The sequence below is a fragment of the Ciconia boyciana genome, chromosome 4, assembly GCF_034638445.1.
Source record: "Ciconia boyciana chromosome 4, ASM3463844v1, whole genome shotgun sequence".
Classification (NCBI taxonomy): Eukaryota; Metazoa; Chordata; class Aves; order Ciconiiformes; family Ciconiidae; genus Ciconia; species Ciconia boyciana.
The window spans coordinates 41,088,572-41,110,098 of record NC_132937.1 but is presented as its reverse complement, the minus strand read 5'-3'; the positions used below and the strand labels follow the sequence as shown (position 1 = coordinate 41,110,098).

The 21,527-nt window shown below is 36.9% G+C and overlaps 1 protein-coding gene across 6 annotated transcripts in view; it reads right to left on the bottom strand.

The window, feature by feature from the left end:
* The window catches only part of SREK1 (splicing regulatory glutamic acid and lysine rich protein 1), a 43,303-nt gene that overhangs the window by 7,803 nt on the left and 13,973 nt on the right, over nucleotides 1-21,527 (bottom strand). For 2 of the 6 annotated variants that reach the window (XM_072858751.1, XM_072858749.1), the window contains exons 3-11: nucleotides 16,305-16,420; nucleotides 14,665-14,829; nucleotides 13,620-13,798; nucleotides 12,889-13,019; nucleotides 11,271-11,385; nucleotides 8,595-8,714; nucleotides 5,719-6,246; nucleotides 950-1,045; nucleotides 336-471 (exon numbers count right to left, since the gene is read on the bottom strand). In XM_072858751.1, coding sequence (XP_072714852.1) covers nucleotides 336-471; nucleotides 950-1,045; nucleotides 5,719-6,246; nucleotides 8,595-8,714; nucleotides 11,271-11,385; nucleotides 12,889-13,019; nucleotides 13,620-13,798; nucleotides 14,665-14,829; nucleotides 16,305-16,420 — 1,586 coding nt within the window. Of the gene's footprint in view, nucleotides 1-335; nucleotides 472-949; nucleotides 1,046-5,718; nucleotides 6,247-8,594; nucleotides 8,715-11,270; nucleotides 11,386-12,888; nucleotides 13,020-13,619; nucleotides 13,799-14,664; nucleotides 14,830-16,304; nucleotides 16,421-16,710; nucleotides 16,835-17,888; nucleotides 21,481-21,527 lie in introns of all 6 variants that reach the window. The other 4 variants (XM_072858752.1, XM_072858753.1, XM_072858754.1 and 1 more) reach the window with 4 other exon arrangements.

Here is a 21,527-nt window from a genome sequence, read left to right as displayed (position 1 = left end):
GCTTCCTCCCCGCTCATACAGATAGGCAGCCAGCCACATCCTAATATATGGCACAGAACAGGAAAGAGAAACCAAAACAAGTGTGTCCATAACCTATTCACACAAGCTCCTGTAGGTCCGGTAAAGTTCAAACACAGAGACTTATCAAGCCGGCCCACTAACACCAGCTGTAGGTCTCCAACTGGCAAGAGTTAAACCCAAATGGTAATAATTTGGTACGGAAAACAAGAGGAAAAGAAGGGAGGAGGAAAAGAAAGAAAAAGAAGGGAGAGAATTTCAGTAATGGCTCCACTACCACCACTTCGCTCCGCTTATCACTTGGTCACACAGCTTACCTTCAAAGTAGTGGTGCTTTTGTCAGATTTGTCCTTCCCCTCTTTTTCTTTACTGCTTTTTTTCTTGGAGGTGGAGCGTTCTCTTTCTCTTCTTTCATTATTTGTATCTCTTTCTCTTTTTTTTTCTTTCTTGTTTCTGTTTAAGAAAATTTTTAGTCAAATCAGAATTTGATCTAACAGCAACAACCTTCAAACCATTTCACTGTAAACTAAACTCTCATCTGTGGGTTTTCAAAAAAAACCCCAAAACGTAACAAAAACCCCTTCATAAAGGGAAGGGGATTTTTTGACTGAAGAGAGCTAAGGAATGCATGTGTTCAGTACGCATGGTATTTGCAAAGAGAAAACCAAATTAATCTGTATCCGATTAAGGGTTTTTATTGACTTGAAGCAAATTTGCATTCTTCACAGATTTGAAACTCTCTAGTTGAAAGCATAACAAAGCTCAAATCCATGAAGGTCTTTGTTTTGTTTTTGCTTTAAACTAAAACTGAATCATACTGACCATCTGAAATCATCTGAGATGATTAGTGCAAAGGCAGTAAAACAATGAAAATACTATAAATTCTTCCTCCTTTATGGCTCATCAACTTTTATGTTTACATTAAACTAACCTTCTCGGAGAAGGAGTTCGTGAAGACTTTCTTTTTGTTGTTTTGGATGTTTTGGGAGACTTTGAGGGACTTCTACTCTTCCTTTTACGCCTTTCTCTACAGGACCAAGAAATTAAAGATCATCAAAGAATAAAAATAAGAAACTCAGGAAGTGGATAAAAACAGAAAGCTCTTAAAATGATCTGACACAACTAAGTAAATATCCCTGAATTTAACATTATATATCACCAACAATATATGAACTGTACAAAGCAAAAAAAAAATTTTTGTATGTTTCAGTTTGGTGAGAAAGGGGAGGCTGGAAGTGGGAAAAAAAAGGTTGTGCCCTTTCAGATTTTAGTTTTTTGTTTATCCTCACATGCTGGTAACAATGGAAACTGAATTCACTAATCCGGTATTAAGAAAGAGTTTCGTCAGTCAGAAAAAGAATCCAATTGAATGAAGAGCCACATTAAGACAAAAGGCATAACTTGAGCAATACGAACTTCAAAACGTAACATTACAACATGAAGATCACTGTAATTTCAGTTCAGCTTGACTGAAGTTTAATTCCTAAATACATGAGCTAGCATTCCTATTGGTTTAGAAGCAAACAGTGCAAAATGAAGCTAAAGCTGTTGTCAAAATCTGAATAAGTTAATATCTATTGTTTTCCTAGCAGTCCTTGCTCAGCCAACAGAATGTTATCATTCTGTAACACACTGAAGAGCTCGTACTATTTTAGAAAACAGCTGTTTTACATAGATATATGGAATTTGCTGAAGTTGCTATTATGGAGTCTGATCTTGAATAGAACAAAACATTAACTGGTTGCAAACATACTGAGGCACATGTTAAAATAAGGCAATAACTGTGCCAGTAAAGCTTCATTCAACATAAACGTAGAACCTCTCTCTGTCAAAGTAAGATGATTTTTTCCTATCACCTCTTCATAGAGCAGGAAAAGCAGACAGGAAAAACTATCAAGGAAAAACAGGGAAGTTAATAACTAATTGAGACGGCACTTCAAGATATGGCAAAAAAGCTACACTTATGCATACCAGCTTTTGCAATTCACACCATTAGGTGTGAATATTTGTATCTTCAATATTTAGAAAGGCCAAGAAATCAACAGTTATTAGATAAATTAAAAAAGAACATATTAAGATATGCCTAATATCACTATCTGGATTGATAGTCTGACAATATCATCTACTGTGACCTCCTGAAGCTGCACAGGACAAAATTTCCTAACTATTTTGTTCAGCAACATCTTAAGTTTGATTTGATCTTTGGTAAAAAAAAATATAAAGTGGCCTCAAAATCATGGAGAAAATAACACAACCACTGATCAGCTGTTCATTAGTTAACATGCATCTCATTTTGAACATCTTCACATTTATGATCACCTTTTTTCAAATGAGGATACTGGAAATTGATATATTATTCTGACAGTGCTCCCACCTGGGCTACACAGAGTACATCCCCACTTTATTCTGCTTTCCAGCATAACATCTGTGAGTAACCAAGTGCCTTAGTAATTCCGTTCAAACTGTAAACTGTTTATTCATTAAATCTAATTTTCAGTTTCTGCTTTTCATATTTCAAGTTGAAGAACTACAGCTGTGTCTGACAGTATTTGTTTCCATCTCTATTACATTTGTCTATACAAAGATTTTTGTGCACCTGGTTTTTTAATGCTCTTAAGCAATACTAATACAGCAAAATTTAAGAAAAAACAAGTCTGAATACTTTGATAGTGATCCCGTGTCTCTTAATCATACGCAGAACTAATATTCTGTACCTATCTCCTCTGCTAGCCTGTAGATGTTTGTTGGAAAAGGAGCCAGATCCTCCTCTTCCTCTGGTCTGTGTCTCTTCCTTCAGCTAGGAATCACACATAGCCATCTGATTTCTAGTACTTGCATGCTGTCTGTCAGTAAAGCAAGGTCAGTTGCCACCTACTTCTTAGAAGGTCCTGTGTGTCCTATTCCACCTTCACCTCTTCTCCAAAAAGACAATTATTTGTCCAATATTTTACACTCATCAGGTAAACGATCAGCAGTCCCAGCTCAGTGCTGCACTGTAAATCCAGGCAGCTGAAATGCCAGTGTATTGGATAATCTTCTCCAGAAAGGTTTGTAACCATTTCAACTAGGCAACGTCAATCACCAAAGTAAACAGATACCCCTAAGTGCAAGCTAACTGGGACTCTGTAGCCCAACCTATTCACAATTACTTTTCAGAGAATAACAGAATTACTGAGGTTGGAAGACCCCTCTGGAGACCACCTAGTTCAATCTCTCCCTCCCCCACCTTAAAACAGGGTCAATTAGAGCAGGTTACTCAGGGCCACATCCAGTCAGATTTTTAGTATCTCCATGGATGGAGACTCCACAATCCCTAAAGGTAACTGGTTCCAGTTTGCCAAGAAAAAATATAATTTAAACATCAGAAAAAAGCCTTTATTTCCCATATGTCAGTATGTGCCTACTGCCTCTTAGCCTGTCACTGGCCCCCACTGAGAAGTCTGGCTCTGTCTTCTTCACACGCTCCCATCAGGTATTCACACGCCTTAGTAAGATGCCCCCTCAGCCTTCTCTTCTGGCTAAACAATCCCACCTCCTTCAGTCTCTCCTTGTATGACAGATGCTCCAAGCCCTTTACCAGTTTTGTGGCCCTTCACTGGACTCACTCCAGTATGTCTGTGTGTCTCTTGTAATGGGGAGCCCAGAACTGGACACAGGATTCCAGATGTGGCCTCACCAGTGCTGAGGAGAGGGAGAGAATCACCTTCCTTGACCTGCTCACAACACTCTGCCTAACACAGCTCAGCATACTGCTGGCCTTCTTGGCTGCAAGGACCTCTGGGGCCTTTTCTGCCAGCCAGCCTTCCACCCAGTCAGCCCCCATGCTGTACTGGTGCAACGAAGTTATTCCTGCCTGGGTGCAGGACTTGGCCCTTCTCTTTGTTCAACTCCATGAGATGCCTGTCAGCCCATTTTTCTTGTCTGTCGAGGTTTCTCTGAATGGCAGCTCACTCCTCTGGTATACCAGCCTCTATCCCCTGTTCTGTATTGCCTGCAAACTTGCTGAGGGTACACTCTGTCCCACTGTCTAGGCCACTGATGACGATGTTCAACAATATTGGCCCTAGTATCGATACCCTAAGGATAATGCTATATCTGAAGAAAGAATTGTAAATCCATATAAAAAATTGTATTTCTCTCATCCTCCATTTTCAAAAGAACATTGTCCTTGTTTACTAACATCCGATAAAAAAATTTAACTTCCTATCAAAGTAGGGTTTTGTACTGTGAATCCACTAGAAGAGATGTGCTGATTTTCACTATAATTCTTTGCCCAAGTACATGGCATTTGAGCCTTCCATGGCGCTTTCTTAAATAGCAAGATTCTTAAAGGAGAGCATTAACTGTTGCAAACTAGAGTATGAATTTTTGGTAACATCCAGCTAACTACACTTGCTATTTGACATTAGGAACTCAGTCTTCCACCAAGGTTCTTGCATAAGCTACACATTGTCAAAATCTTAAATCTTTTTTCTACACTTACCTAATTCAACACTCCTGAGGCCTACAGACAGAAATTTTATGTTTTCAAAGCTGGCAAAACTACCTCTACTCTGTGTAGGTCTTAAACGCATGAAATGATGTTAAAAAAGCATTAAAATAGGAAGCTGCATATGCTTAAAGAAGCCACAGTATTTTGCCCATAAACCTCCAAAACAACATGGACATTTCATGTAAAGCAAACAGAATGTTCAGAAACCATCAGACCCTTTTCTGCCTTGTATGAACCATGAACTCCTGAATTTTGAGGACTGTGGGAATTTTGCTTTTGTCCGGTGAAATGTTTATAATATGTAGAACTTTTCTCAATTCATCCAGCATTTCATTCTCTCAAGGTACCAGATAAAATTTGCTATCTAAATTTGACATGTGATATTACTGAACTACCTAATTCCTGTGCTATTCAGAAAGGACTTTTTCCACCAAGGCTTCTGAACTTAAGTTAGCCACAACACTTTCAGAATATGCCTGAGTTAGTCCACTTACAGAGCTTAGAATCAACCTCACAGCCTCCTTTTGCTGTACTGAATTTATCCAGACTTCCACCCAGTTTAGCCTCTCTCACTGGCAAAAACAACAGCTACATTCAAATGTTTTCCTGTTTACTATCGGCATCGTTAAAGAATGTTACTTTTCACTTGTACCTGGCCATCTAACCAGCTAAACAAGGTATCCTTATCTTCCAACCGAGATACATTCACCTTCCAAATGGCTAGCCAGCCAAGTGACATGCTTGCTTCCTGCTGTTCAGCCATCCAGCTAAAGAGTGGCAAGTACTATCACTCAACTGTTCATAAGATCTGCAGACCAACACTGTACAGTACGTAAGTAACCAAGGAACTATGTAACAGTGACTCAAACTTTCATCAGGACAAAGATGATGTGTGATGTCACTTTATCAAAGCTTTTGGATGGCTCCAACGCAGAGAAATGGCACAAGAATTATCTACTCACTGTCCTCAAGGACTATACTATATGGTTATGTGAAAGGCAAGCACCAGCAGCCCAACAAGAAACTATGATCTATCAGGCATCATGCAGAGCTCTTTGTAATAGATTTTACTTTCTAGGAAAATCTACAAAACAAAACCAATACAAATGTAATTAGTAAGAGACATAGTGATATTGATACATAAAAACTAGGATGGTGCCTCACTGAACTGACAAGTCAAAAAAAGCATGAAAAAATTCTAAACAAACCTGCTGGAGCTACGAGATCTTCTTGAAGAACTATAGCTTCTTGGGGGTGTTCTGGATCTCTTCTCTTTCTTCTTTTTATCATCTTTCTCTTTTTCTCTTTCTCGCTCCTTCTCCTTATCCCCATCCTTTTCCTTTTCTTTGTCTCTGTCCTTCTCTTTGTCCTTATCTCCCTCCTTGTCCTTAATCTTCTCTCTGTCCTTCTCTCCCTCTTTCTCAGTATCTTCTTTTTCCTTGTTCTGGTCTACCTCTTCCCTGTCTTTTTCCTTCTCCTTTTCCCTGTCCTTGTCCCTGTCCCTATCTTTGTCCTTATCCTTGTCCCTGTCCTTATCCCTGTCTTTGTCTCTGACTCTCTCTCGATCTTTGTTTCGCTCTTTATCTCTCTCCCTGTTTCTCTCTTTATCTCGCTCTCTTTCCCTGTCTTTGTCTCTGTCTCGGTCTCTCTCCTTCTCCTTGTCTCGGTCTCTCTCCTTCTCCTTTTCTTTGGCCTTTTCTTTTTCCTTGACCTTTTCTTTGTCTCTTTTCTTGTCCCTGTGAAAAGCCAAACACAAATCCATTAATTCATCTTTGAACTTTCCAATTAAAATTACAAATAGCTCTTTAGCATACATTAATTGCTCAAGATAAAGTATGCGTCTCTGTTGAAAAATAGTAATTAGTCAATATTTTAATTTTTCACCCCTGTGCACCATGAGCAAAAGGTTATATAGCTAGGAAAAAACTGAAAACCAAATTGGAGAAGGGGAGGCCAAAATCAAATCCAACTGTGATCTTCAGAGTGATGTTATTACACTTTGAGATAATATGTCCCTTCACCTCACAGTTATGTTGTTATACATACATAAATTTTATACGTTTTGTCAGGAGTGACACAAACTCTACAATCTGTAAATCTACTCTTTACTAAAAGTGTGTCCACATAAAATGGGCTGCAGATTAACCACCTCCACATGAATAATGACAGCTGACTGACAGAAGTCTTTATTCTAAGTGTTCTCTCACACAGATATCCTGGAACTGCTTGGAAGTCCAACAACAATTAATACACAGAAATAAAAAAACAGGGATAAAATTTCACCAAACAAATTCCCTCAAAAGGCAAATATAAGGTCAAAACTCAATCAAGACAATTCAATCATCTGTAATGTCATTAGGAATTTGAAAATTATTGAAAAATTGTTAATACAGTAAAAACAGAAGCAAGGATAACAGAACAAGTCAGCTTCTCTGGGACAGGCAGAATGATACATGTTCATAAAAAGAACAGTGAGGAAAATTCCAACTGATGTTCTAGTTGTCAAGCCAAACAAAAATTCATTAGATCACAGCTTTGGCTGGAAGGCTACATTTTGGTATAGGATTATTTAGAAGTGCAAGACTCCATCTTTCCTTTCTAGCCGAGAGACACGTGACTCCTAGACCTGCCTCTACAACATATGAAAATGAACAACTACTCAGAAACAGGAGAAAGCACAAGAGGAGAAGTTGATTAACAGGCCTTTACATATCCAAGAGAACCAGACTGACAGAAGTTGCTGCGTCTATTGGTATTGGTACCTATTCTAGGATTTTTAAAGATTCTCAAAGAGACTTCTTCACACATGAAAGGTCCTAAGCACAGCCCCCACCTTTCTTCAACAGAAGTGTTTGGCTGTATCTTCTTCTCAACTGCTAATAAACAGTAGGCTGTTGTATGCTCTGTGACCTGACAGCTTTGGTTCCCCTCAGGTTTTGGCAAATATTTCTTTAGAAGTCTCAGAGAAGGAATGTAAGCTTATACAGATGAAACAGCACGTAATCCCTGCAACAGCGAAGAGTCTCACAATGACCCAAGAAGTGCCTTCCAGTTAATTTATCACAGAGATTTCATTTGACTTGCCCCTTCCAGTGAGCAGATATCTCAAGAAGCTCCGGACAACAGCAACAGAGAATCAAAAGGATCCATCAATAAAGCCCAGCTAGCTATGTAGCCTATTCCTGTTTCCACTGAGGTCCACAGATCTGCAGTTCTCTTTCCCACAAAAATTCTTCCCTCAAAAAAAAAGAGGCAACCGCACAACCTAAATATGAAGCTCCCTTTAAATGAATCAGGGGAATTACAGAGATGAAACAGAAAGAAAAGTACTGAGACTTCTATTAATGAAGCTACTTTCACAGGCACTTCTGTTTTGTGAATATTCACTGCTTCATCCCTCAGAAAGTTATGTTATTATCTTGTTGGAATTTCACAGTTCAATAATTAGACGATCAGACTTAAAAATTAATAGACTAGGTAAAACATAGGTATATTAGATCCTGAAATGCAAATATGCCATATAACAGATACATGCATTTGTGCCCACAGCAGTGTATGGCCAATATGAGATAGCCAAAGGCAAAAACAAAAGCTCATGCACAAAAACTTTATACATGTTCTGAGAATGCAGGATCAAGTTCAGCCTGAATCCAGCCTTCTCGACAGATACAGATCAAACAACAATCCTCCACTTTTTTGTAGCCTAGCACAGGCTACACAGAACATTCCTAATCTATTGGTTAAAGTCAGGCAATTACAGTTACCTATTTTCGGTCAGCTTGCATGTTGGTATAAATGTAGCCTAGACTATCAAAGTTTAGGTACCTTGGTGTGGTGGTTTAACCCCCGCACACACCATATGAACTACTATGAAGAAAATTAACTCTATCCCAGCCAAAACCCGTACACTCAGCATTAAAATTTACTTTCTATTCTTTTGTCCCACAGACAAAGCCTAGGGACAGGCTAAAGCATTAAGAGATTCCATGCTTTATCATCACCTAAAAGGTTTGTTAGATTTTTTTCAAAAACACTGTGCTGTGTGCTAAGAACAACAGTATCATTTCTTAGGAACGGAACTTACCGAGAACGAGAACGACTTCTTGATTTCCGCCTTTCCCTAGATCTAGACCTTTTTTTCAGCGGACTTCTGGATCTGCGTCTGTCCTTGTGTCTTGAGAGTGATCTGTTGCCAGATCTACTTCTATACGAACAATGCCAGAAGAAAAATACTTTAATACTGAAACGTCATAAAAATTAGGTCAACCAACAAAGGAAAAAAAACATAAAACTTGCCTCACTACATAAAATTATATAAAGAGTTACACCTCAGTTATATACTGCCTACCAACATTTTTGCAAATATGGATACTCTGTGCTTCACCAGGTGCACATGCCCTCCTTTGAAACAACGCACCATTTAAGTAATACCCATGTTTCATAATAACCTCCATGAACATTCTGGAAAATATAAATTCATATCATATTAGGATAGCTGTCCTTAGCAAATTACAGTGCATAAAATCTACTATAAACAATTTCTAGCAGCTTGTAAAAATAATTAGTTACATTTTGTTTCTTTTCCAGGCCCAGTCACTTATTGCAGTCTTGATCACTGAAGAAAGATGGCTTCAACTGGTCTCTTTCTGCTTTGCTCTCCAGCCTTACAATTTAAATGAACTTGAAAAACCAAACCAAACCAACCAAACAAAAACCCACTATCTGTGATTCAGCATTTAGACAAGTTACCTCTTCAGTTGAAAGGATTTGTTAGCATGGATTTCAATTATAACAATTCTCAAGGAAAGGAATTATCATTTACCACATGATAAATAAGGACTGCAAACAATGTGCAGATACCCTGATAAAAATTAAAGTCTTCTGATAAACATATATTGTATAGTCACAGATTTGATGAACAAAATAAGACTTTTAAAAATTACTATATTCTTTTTTTCCAAAATATTCCCTATTTTTGGAAGATCATACTCCCTAGGAAAGAAAAACTAAAAAGCTGAATTTGAACATTGTTTCAAAAAACCACATAATTGGGTATTTTGCCTGAGAGGTTAAGGTACCATGAAGTTCAACTTACCAAAGACAGAAAGGCCATGTATATTACTCAATAAATCCTGAAGAACAGGCAGGTACAACAAATACCAGCTCCACCTGTCTTCTGCAGCTCAAGACACACAGAGTAATATATACCAAGAGGAGAGGAGAGGCAACCATTTTTTACCTACACCTTTGCTCCGCTTACCAGCGCAGAAATACAAACCAACTACAGGGCAAATTAATTACAATTGAGTCAAAATAAGACGTTGAATAACTTTTATATTGTAGAGATGAAAACGATTTAAGTGTTTTAAAAAACAGTAAAACAGGGAAGTGGTAAGGATAGTTTATTCTTAGGGATGAAGTTGCCTCAACAGGTCAGACTGGCCTTTTTTCAGCATGTTCTCAAAACTGACAGTAGCAGTGGTAAATCATTTAAAAAAATCAAAACAAAACAAAACAAAATATAACCATCAACAGTTGTTTAAAGCACAAGTTTTCCACAAATAAAAAAAGCAAGTTTATCTTCTAAAAATCAATTTGGTTTGTGTCAATACAAAGTAGTACTGAGAGTACTGCAGTGTTATACAAAACAAAGATTGTTTTTCAGTTATGTCCTGAGTTAGAGAAACAGCAGAGAAGTAAGCAATAAGGAAGTGACCAAATGATTCTTCTTGCATTAAAAAGGTACCTAATATTTTGATGTCATTAGATAACATGTACTGTGGTGTCTCCCTACCGCAAAACTGAAGCCTGCACTTATATCTTATTTGTTTGGTAGTACAATTGATGATAACTCCCTCTGGCCAGCTCTTCTGCATCTAAAAGAATTCTAGTTGCCTTGTTAAAAGACAATGCATGAAAGGATGCAACAGAGCTGTTGCTGCAGCACTGACAACACTTACCTTTTTAAAGTGTAAGCTATTAAATACATTCTGAATTTCTATTTTTTTGGTACTTAATGTAGCCAAATATCTTTAGAATGATTACGTAAATGCTCAGAAGACATTCCTGACACTGAAAGAATCTCAATCATTTCAGGAAGCGTTTGTAAGTCTCACATAGCAAGACTGTCTCATTCTTAGAAAAAATCTTAATGGGTATACTTTAAGGGTGATCTAGTAATTTTATTTCCTCCCATATTCCAAAGCCTGTTTCAGAACTGAACAAATTTAGCAAACAAAATCTGAAGAACAAAAAACTGCCCCTTAAGCCTTTTTCTTCTGCTTTTAAAAACCATAGCTTTACATTTACAGTACAGTAAATAAAAATACTGCATTTGTTAACTTTATGTTTAGAAGTTCAGGACATCAGGAACTTTGTACTAGCAAAACCAGCCAGCCTATCTGCTCAGGGTGTTAACAATAAACTACATGTTCAATCCAAAAAATACAGGTAACTATTTCTTTTTAAAATACAGGGCACAAAATGTACCATGAAACCATAGAAATGGTTATGCCAGATGGCATAAAAAGTGCTTTCTAGTGTGTTTTAACTGAAAGTAATCCTGAAAACATTTAGCATTTAGAGGGAAAGAGTACCTGCTCAGAGACAAAGTTCCTGGTTACTCTGATCTGCTCAGTGTAAGTTAGTAATCTCTATGAGGATACTTGTCTTATAACTCAGTAAGAAATCTCAGTAACCACCACCACCACTCAAAAAAACCCAGTATGATCCCTTAGTCCAAAATAAAACCCATACCTACCTGTGTTTTGAGTGTGATCTTTTCCTTCTAGATCGGGATTTTGAGCTAGACCTGGATTCTGAACGAGAATGGGAACGAGATCGACCGCCTTTTCTTTCACTGCTCTTTCCAGACTCTGAGAGGAAAAAACCACTTTGCAGTGTAAGCTCAGAACATTTAAAGATCCCAGTTAACAATCTGGCACAAGTGGAATGTACCACATATAGTGCAAGGGGCCTACTCTTTGCACATCTTCCTTCTTTGCAAATATCCTTCAGAAACATCCAAGAAAGTCATTGCATATACTCGTTGAGTGCAGCCATCCTGCAGCAGTACACATAAACCAGATAATTATAAACAGCTAGCTCTATTAGGAATGGGATTTATGTTGCTGCCACAATGCACAAGATCACAACATGTTCTCCTCTTGGTCTATTATTTAATATAATTACTTTATTTTTTAAAAAAATAACCTGAGAAGAATAGAGTAAATTTAGAGGGCACAATTTTGAAAACAAGCATAAATTGTAAATAATAATTACTACTTTCTATACTTTTAGATATTTCAACCACTGTACAAATATTGAAGTTTTATTCCTCAAACTTTGTTTTGCGAGAGGAAGCGATGGAGAGAACAGGGTGAAAAGTTTGATCCAAAGGCCAGGAAGTCAACAGAAACCTTAACAGTGACCTCACCAGACTTTGGTTCAGACTCTAAAAGATTGTTATTCTGCTGTTTAACATTGAGGAAATATTAGAACTATTTTTCTTCCAACCCTAAAAAACAACAGAAAATACTCATCCACCCCACCCCCTCAAAACCCCCTCAAGACTCCGCACTATCTAACCTACGTAAGACAATGTCTGGGTTTGTTAATAAGAAGAATGACAAAACCTCGCTGAGTAAAAGAAAAAGGAGGATCTCAACTGCAAGTTTAACCAGGTGAACATTTTTTTATGCTGTGGTTTTGCAATCAGTTTAAGTCAGCATAAATCAGCACTGAAATGTCTGTCTAACCTCTCAACCCACCAACACCTTCCTCCTTGACCTGGCATCTCAGTGTTAATAGGGATCAGGGAACCAATCTGGATGAAAAAAAGTCCTTTACGATATGTTAAGTTTTATCCCAGATTCATTCTCTGATCCCATTTGCTATGAGGATGCACACAGTCTTGAGCCAGCATGAAGAGCACAGCACAGGGACAAAATTAACCTGCTGCAAATAAGGAAAGCATAATATTACTGCTTTCAGAACCATGCTAGCTCCCTCTGATCATGAAACTATGGCATTAATGGGTGCTACAGGAGAACAAAACAAAATATAAAGCATTTTCCTTTAAAAGTCTGTAAGTGCTTTGAACTTAAAAAGCACCAACATTAAGTATTAATCTAGTATTAACTTCGTATTTTTGAAAACATTCAGTGAGCATGTATCTGAAAATAAGACATGATGAAATAAAAATTCAGCTTCATTCCACTGCTTTGTTGCATGAACACAATTTTGATTATTTTCTTTTTTCTCCAACGCACATTGTTCACCTTTAAGTACCCTCTTTCTGTGTTTGAAAATGCTCTTAAAAGCTTGTGCCAAGGTACACACAGAACGTGTCTGTTAGGTAATGAACATAACATACCTACCTGGCTCAATAGCAGCAGATATGAAAGACTGGGCTTCCCTTACTCTCTTCATCACTTCTTCCAGTTCCTTGGCAGCCGCTTGTGGTGTCATTTCAGGAGGCTTCACTATTGCATTATTGGAGTGATTTATTCTAAATTAAGGAAAAATAAAACCTTTAACTCCCAAACACTTAAAAAGGGAAATTTAAAAACAACTAAGAAAACACCTCAACTTCCATGTACGACTAAAAGCTTCAAAGTTCAGCAAAACTACAGATTTTCTAAGTATCTGTTCTAAGTCCCTGAAATGTCTTTTATTGCTTTCAAATCTTACCACTTTTAAATAAATGTGGCACAATATTTCTGTGTTAAAATATTTTCTAGTAGAAGTCTAGGAATCTATTTCTCTATTTTAGGTCAAATCTCTATATTAACGCCTACTAATTACATACACATCATATAGAAAGCTTAATTAGAACTAAGGACTTTGCAGATTATTTCACTATTATAGCTTCCACTATCTCAAGATTAAATATAAATAAGTTTTACTCAATACCATCCATATTCTTCTCAGAGAAAGTTATGCCCAACCTTGAAGTTGGAGTTTATAAAAATGTTCCAGTTTGCTAACAATAGGTCCTTACATTGAAAAAATAGTCATCACAGCAGCTTCCTGCACATCAGAGTCATAAATGTATAAGGATACAAAGAAATCTCTCATTCAATAGTCATATGGATAATTAATTTCTTACTTCAGTGGCCTGTCTCCAAACATAACTCCATTAAAGGCAAGTGCACGAGGTACAGAATTTTGGTCTGCAAATTCCACAAAAGCAAATCGTGTTGGTTGCGTCTCATCACCTGCCATTCGGACAAATTTGACTTCTCCAACTTGCTTAAAGAATTCAAGCAGCTGATCTGCTGTTGTTGTCTAGAAAGAGTCGAAGAGCTCAGCTGAAGTAAAATATATAATGAAAACCACTTATCCAATATATCAGGTAATCTAAGAGCTACAGATTTTGGAAAGATATCTCACCATTATTACACAGACGACATGAATTTGGTAATGTTACACTTCAAGAAAGAAAGGTATTTTTTCTTCCATTAATCTAAAGAATATACTACAATTTAAAACAGTGCAACCTCAAGTCCTGAAGTCCTACATCTAGGTTTAAAAAGCATTTGCACAGGATTTTGCAGTTTTCAGGCAACTCATTCAAAATAACTGATGACGAATTTCCTTATACACCTGTGTCCAAGCTACTGACTGTGAATTTTGATCAATTTTAAAAAATTTGTTTTTCAATTAATTCAATCAATTGCTAATAAACCAAGTTTCTGACAGACCTAACTTTCCTGTTATAGAAACTCAAAGCTATTTATGCTAATTTTGCAACTTCCACTGGAACACATCATTCTATCTTACTGTATTTAAGCAACTGCACAGTGTTGTGCGGGACAGCTACCATGGTCTCATGACTTCTGAGGCATTGCTCAGCTAACACAACCCAGCTGGACATTTGATCAACACAGACAATCATAAGTATGTTTCCTGAATTCAGCTACAGTGTGATTTCTCTGGTATCCTGCCAGAATGAATTCCACAGCCTGGTCTGATCTGATTGGCACAGGAGCATTCAAAATTCAAAATATCACTAGTAACCAAAAAGAGTATTTTTATTTTGTTTAAATTCCTGTTGTCACCAACTAACGAAAACTCTTTTAACACATATTAGAATTCATAAATTACAATTCTACACCTTCCATTAGTACTTCCATTACACAAAAAAAAGCTACCTGGGAATTCAAGTTTCCAACGTAGACTGTTCTCCTGATTTCATCAATTTTGGATGGATCCACATTCCCCATAATTGGTGGTTGTGGTATTTCTCCCAGTGCTGTAATGTTAGGGTCCAATGCTGCTGCTGGTATAGCCCCCAAAGTGCCAAGTGAAACACCAAGCTGCAAAACACAAAAACAGAATATGCTTTGCAACCAAGCACTAGTGGGAGATACTTCACTTGTTAATACTTGCCTGCCTTGTGCATTTTTTTAAAAATAGATCTAATGAATACAGACAAGACTTTAAACTTGAAGGTCCTGGCTGAGCACTTTTTTTAAAGAATAAAAATCTACCCATAAATAATCTTCTATAGTTCAGATTTTCTGTGGGCTATCGGTTAACATCTTATCAAAGTGGTCTGGCCAGGGATGCAGTATATCAATCAGTAAACATATAGGCTTGAATTTTTAATGCTTGCACAGTCAATCAAATTGAGTAAGATGCCTTCAGATACTGCTAATTGTTGTGGTTTAGCCCCAGTCGGCAATTAAGTACCACACAACCGCTCGCTCGCCTCCCCCCACAGTGGGATGGGGGAGAGAATCGGAAGAGCAAAAGTAAGAAAAGTTGTGGGCTGAGATAAGAACAGTTTAATAATTGGAAAAAAAAAATGTAATGAGAAGGAAAACAACAAGGGAGCTAGAGAGGAACAAAAACCCAGGGGAAAAAAACCCAGTGATACAACCGGTCACAACCCGCCAACCAACACCCAGCCCATCCCCGAGCAGCAATTGCTACCCCCCAGCCAACCCTCCCCCCCAGTTTATATACTGAGCATGACGTCATATGGTATGGAACAGCCCTTTGGCCAGTTCATATCAATTCTCCCGGCTGTGTTCCCTCCCAGCTTCTTGTGCACCTGGCAGAGCATGGGAAGCTGAAAAGTCCTTGACCAGTGTGAACACCACTTAGCAACAGCCAAAACATCAGCGTGTTATCACTATTATTCTCATACTAAAATCCAAAACATAGCACTATACCAGCTACTAGGAAGAAAATTAACTCTCATTCCAGCCGAAACGAGGACACTACTCTATTTTAACTTGAAATTTTCCCTGAATAGGTCACAGCAGCCTGCTGATGTCAAGAAAGGCTTACAGAGGCAAAAGGGAACTGAGCAGAAGTAGCAGCAGCTAGCTCCTATGCTTTTTGTAGTGAAAACATGGTTAGGCAAACAGTCAAAAGCCCTGTTGTAGAGATATCAATTAAAAGCACCCTAATGCAGCATTTTAATATTCCGAAGAACTGTGTCAATGTAACTATTATGTTTTAACAAATTTTTAGGAGGTGGACAGCACTGCCACTGGACCAAATTAATGGGTCTAGGGAAGGACAACAATTAAAATGGACACAATCAAAACCAGTATTTACCCACTATTTTGCAAAATAATAATCTGAAAGAAAAAACACAGAAAGGTAGTGCGTGGACATCTTGTGATCTACCCTCAAAAGAGGCACCACAGCTAAATCCTCACTGATCTAGCATACAAGAGGACAACATCCATGGATCAGATAGTTCTTGGTCTCCGAACACAGAAAAGGCTACTGAGTATAGAGGAAACCAGAAATCAAACGGCAACTGAATTTTACTTACTGTAGTCAAAGGTGTTGGTGTAGGTATAGGAAGCAACCCTGCACCAGGCATCAGGCTTGTCATAGTAGGAGCAGGCGCCAGTAGAGAAAGGGCTTTGGCTTCATCTGGGATTTTACCTGAAGAAGCAAATGAAAGCGTTACACAGAGTTGGAACACTACACAGATGTTACTCTTTCTATGATTTTACAATTACCCTTGCATTTAAAAATGTAATAAATAACAATGAATCTATCTACCAGATCCTTACAAAGAAACAAATAAGAACTTAAGTTTTTCCTTTTACCCTGCTCTATTAGGAAAAACAAAAGTGAGCAAAACTTCAAAGACTAGCAATCTCATTAATGGATTATTATTTTAAAAACTGAATAATGTATACAATTATTTAACACTTTGAGCTATGGGTCACCTGTACTGGAAACTTAATGTTCATGAACCAAACGATATCAAGCATGGACGCTTTCCCAGGGCGGTGTTTTCGCGGTGATCGAAAGTTGTTTTACACATGACAACCGTTCGTGTTGGCTGCATCACTAATAGCACACAGAACATCAGATACAGAAAAGAAGAACATTTTTTAAAGTTTAATCCCCAGAAATGGCAAATAACCAAATCAGTAAAAGAAAAAAAACAAAAACAAAAAAAACCCCAAAGTATGTGCTAACTGAAATTTGTGCTTTTTTTATTCCTCTGGTGCTACCTACTTTGGATGTAAAAATAAATAAAAATAAAACAAAAAGTACTGAACTACTGTGACTCCACAAAATACATACTACAGGTGAAGTTGGAGGTGGAGGAGGGAAGGGCAGAAAAAATTTAGATTTGTACTGTCTCGCGTTCTAGGTCACCTCAGGTTATCTGAAACTTTAATAAATTAGCTCTAAATTTACTGAGATTGAGGAAAATCATAACTGATCAGCTAAGCTAGCTGTATTTTCCCAAAATATGCATTTCCTACTATTTCAACCAGATTATATTCCCCCGTCATGCTAAAAGTTTAAATAATATCTAATTTGAATTAAACGCAGGTTTCATTCAACGTTAGTCACAATTAGACTGCTAAATGAACCAAAAAATCTTCAAAAATCAAAAGATTTAATAGTTAAAACAATTATGATTACAATTAAGTGTACATATTAAATTTGAAATGCAAAGGTATTTAAACTGGTACAAACGTTAAACACTAAACTGAAAAGCTACAGGAAGAAGTTCTAACTATACTAGGTATCTATGATCTATTCAAAATTACTGGCATAATTGTATATATGCTATCCAACTGAGCCCTTCGGTATTACCCCGTGCACTTTAATAAAATAAATGCTGTTATTTAAACATTGTTTTAAAAGTCAAGGTATATACACATACTGCGCCAGTGGCTTTTACTGCTTTGGCTCAAACTGTATATGTTTTAACTATAAAACCCCTAACTTCAGGATTTTAAAATTAATATATAAATATTCTTATCAAAAAGCAAAATATGAGGTAAGTTTCAAAACACTGTGCAGTTTTAGCTATACAAGTTCCAATAGACCCCACAGGAAACATACTACTTTAAAAAAATTAAAAGAAGAAAAAAGTGTTGCAAACCTGTTCTACAGATCTGCAGCAAGGACTGGGTTACAGTTGGATATGACCAAAGGACAAAACAAATCTAAATGAAACTTAATTTATATGTAGCATGGGTGGAATAGAAAAGATAAAATAACAGTACCCATTTTTTTCTCATGCTTCCTATTTACGTTTATTTTATTTATGTTAAATTTTGAGGCACCTTGCTCCTTAACATGTAACAAACCACTTGATTTTGCTATCTAAAGGAGAAAAATAGGAAAATTATTAGCACTTAAGAATTAACTGTGCAATAATGACTTCCAGGGCTTTTTAAAAAACATGCATGAATCTGAGTCATCATCACAACGTTCAGCACTCTTTGCAGATCTCATTTTGAAGTCAGGCATGCAATGAGAGGTGTACCTGATTTGCCTGACTGCTCATGAGTATCAGGTACTTTGCTGCACATCCTGCCTAATATGTAGCTAACTAACAGGGTTTCGAATACACAGTTCCAGCAGCTGTGCATGCAAATTAGGCATAGAATCATGTACCATTTCTTCTGAAAATTGAAATAAGTATTTTCAAATGACTAATAAGTGTTTTCAAATTACTAACGAACCAGACCTTATCCCAAACAGCTAGGATCTTGCAATTAACTGGATACTCATTCAGGTTTCTATAGGATCAGCAGACATGGCTGAAGTAAATCCAGTGGCAGAAATGGCTCCTAAAGTGGTGTGTCTGCATTCTAATTTAGATCCTTGGTCAGTAATGTACATAAGTATATGCCTAATTTAAGTATGCGCTTACATACAGCCAATTCAATACACACTTAACCAGATAAACTTAAGAGATGCTTAGGCATTTAGCCCTTTTAAATAGGAACCGAGTTAGGCACATAACTAAACAGACAATGAGTCAAGTTCAGAAAGGTACTTAAATACAAGCCTAAACTTTAAGTTTATGGGTCATCTTACTGAAATAATTGGTATTATTCATTTGCTCAAATGTTGCTCAAGGAATCCACTGAACTCTTTCGGTCAAGTGCACCATTATAGCAGTTCGAAGAATGAAAAACATGCATATCTAAATTGTAAAGTTAGCAGCATTATTTCCAGAATACTTTGGTCCTTCAACAATGTAATGTTTTATTTTAAATACAAAATCTAGTTGGTCAGTTCCATGCCACAAACAAAAGATTCATTTATTTTATTCAAGAATGAGAAAGGGTCTATCTCTACAGACAGAATCCTGAAAATTTGCCTATATATTCAAAGATACTGTCTTTTCAAAAGATCCTTCTCCAGTTTTTTAAGACCAGGTCAAACTTCTTAACAAGTCTATAGAAAACAAATTGTTGTGGGCAAAAAAAGAAAACCTGAAATACCTTGCAAACTTACTTCCCTGTTCTTTAGACAGTTTTGAAAAACAAATTAATATGTGAGGCCAAATAACCTCATGAGTTACAGGCTTTATATTTTGGAGTTTTATCTACATGAATGTATTTATAAAAGGAATACAAGCCCACAAAGATACAACAAAACATGTGGGTTATGACACAACAAATTAGGACACTTTAGTTTAAGTGTAACTGGTTTGGTTTTTAAACTAATGGTATTTAAAAGCTGAAAGTAAATGAGGTAAAGATATTTATTTTCTAATGAGGGAAACAGACAAAATAAACACACCACATCTATACAACATCCTTAGAAAGATTTCTTAGAATCTCTTGTGTTTAGTAAATTACAGATTCTGTGATCATTTATTTATTGATTCTTCACTTTACAAAGAATCTGGAAGCAGATGTAGATCAGCTCTGCATTGCCTAGAGACACCTTTATGCTTCTTAGGAAATGTACAGTTGTCCTAAATATCAGTTACGGTTGTTACTTCTTTGTATCATCGAAGTGCTTAAGAGCCCTAGTCAACCTAGTCCACACCAGAATCCATTTTGCTAAATACTGAACAGAAGTATCTGTGTTAAGCACATACTAATCACAGTATTTTTATCCCCCTCAAAGTGCTCAGAAGAAATTAATTTCCTATTCTTTGTACTGAAACTACATGCTTAATCCTCCCTCAAAACTGCTTCTGCAATAAGTAAGTTTGCTTGTTTTAAAAATACTTACAGTTCACATCTACTCTAAAGATAATTAAAGGAATTGTTATTTTCCTGCTATTTTAAATCAATGGAAAATGCACACTTGCAAATAAAATAATTTCTGTGTGATCCAATTCATGATTCTTATTGGATTTAGCAGCACTGATTAAAGAGATTACACCTACTGGAAAATACCTCAACTGCCACAGCTAAATCCAACAGAGATCAGGAAGCAAAGCTCTTCCCAGCTGCAGTGCACAGCCCAGTGCATTACCAGAGTGAAACCAATTGATCCCAACGCAGCTGACTGGGAAAAGCAATGCCTGAGGACTAGACACACCACCTGGTCCACCACTTCTGTTTCAGGGCTTCCATTTCACAAGAAGGAAGAACATCATTTACGGATGAGAACTTCTCAATCACTCCAGCATGAACTGCCAGGGCTTCTGAGATTGTGAGATGACCGACAATACTTTTTTTTTCTTTTCTTTTTTTTTTTTTTAAAAAAACCCCTCTTGTTGAAATAACCACCACTGGAGCATGTCTAAGTGCAATATACACATACATACACACACACACACACAGAGAGAACTGATTCAACCTTCCCACAAATAACAGTGTTAAAAGACAATGTGCCTCACATAACACATTCCAACCAAAACTTCAGGCTGCATTTGTACTTATGAGTGGTAAACAGTTTTTTCTGCAAATTACAAAAACAAAAGGATGAAATCTTACTGCCACTGACCTCACTGGAGCAAGGTTTCATCAGAAGCAAACAAGTATTTCATGACATCCAATATTCATGAAAGTTCAATTTCAGAAATAATTATTTTAAACTCTTCATATTAGACATAAATAGTAAGCCTTCTTTTAAACAGACCATGCAACCTAAAATAAAACTACTCTGCTGAGAAGAGGAAAAATAGCAGAGAAAGATCATGACTTTACTTTGTGAAGTCAATTTCTCCAGAAGAGTTTCAACTGTCTTTTTCCAAGATAAACTCATAAAGCATAACTTATGAAAGAATATATCTTAAACTGATATATTTTTCTCTATTCCTGTATTCTGACACAATGTGTTCATCTGTTGAATTTAGATGCTTAAACATATTCCACATCAAATTTCTCTGTAATTCACAGCATAAAAATCAATCATATTCTAAATTCTGTGTATACCATCCACCATTCATAAGCAACTTCAGGTCAACTTCAAAATGAAACACTGTGAACCCTTTACAAAACACCATTTTTACAGAACTGAAGTACCAGTTCACAAGTACAAGGGAAAGAGATTTAACAGAACAAAACAAAAAAAGGGACAAAATAAAAATAAATAAAAAAAGAAACAAAGGAAAGAAAGCAAAATAAAATAAAAACAGAGACAGGGCGTCCATCTTCAGCAGGCCAGACTTCGATCTCATTTCCCCCATGAAGGTTTCACTTGGCGGCAGGTTTAGTGGCATGGCAAACAATGCCTAACTCAGGCAAGTGTAACAGGTCTGCCTTGGCCAGTCTAGTCATCTAATAATGCACAAATATCACACAGAGAAAACATACAAAACCAAATT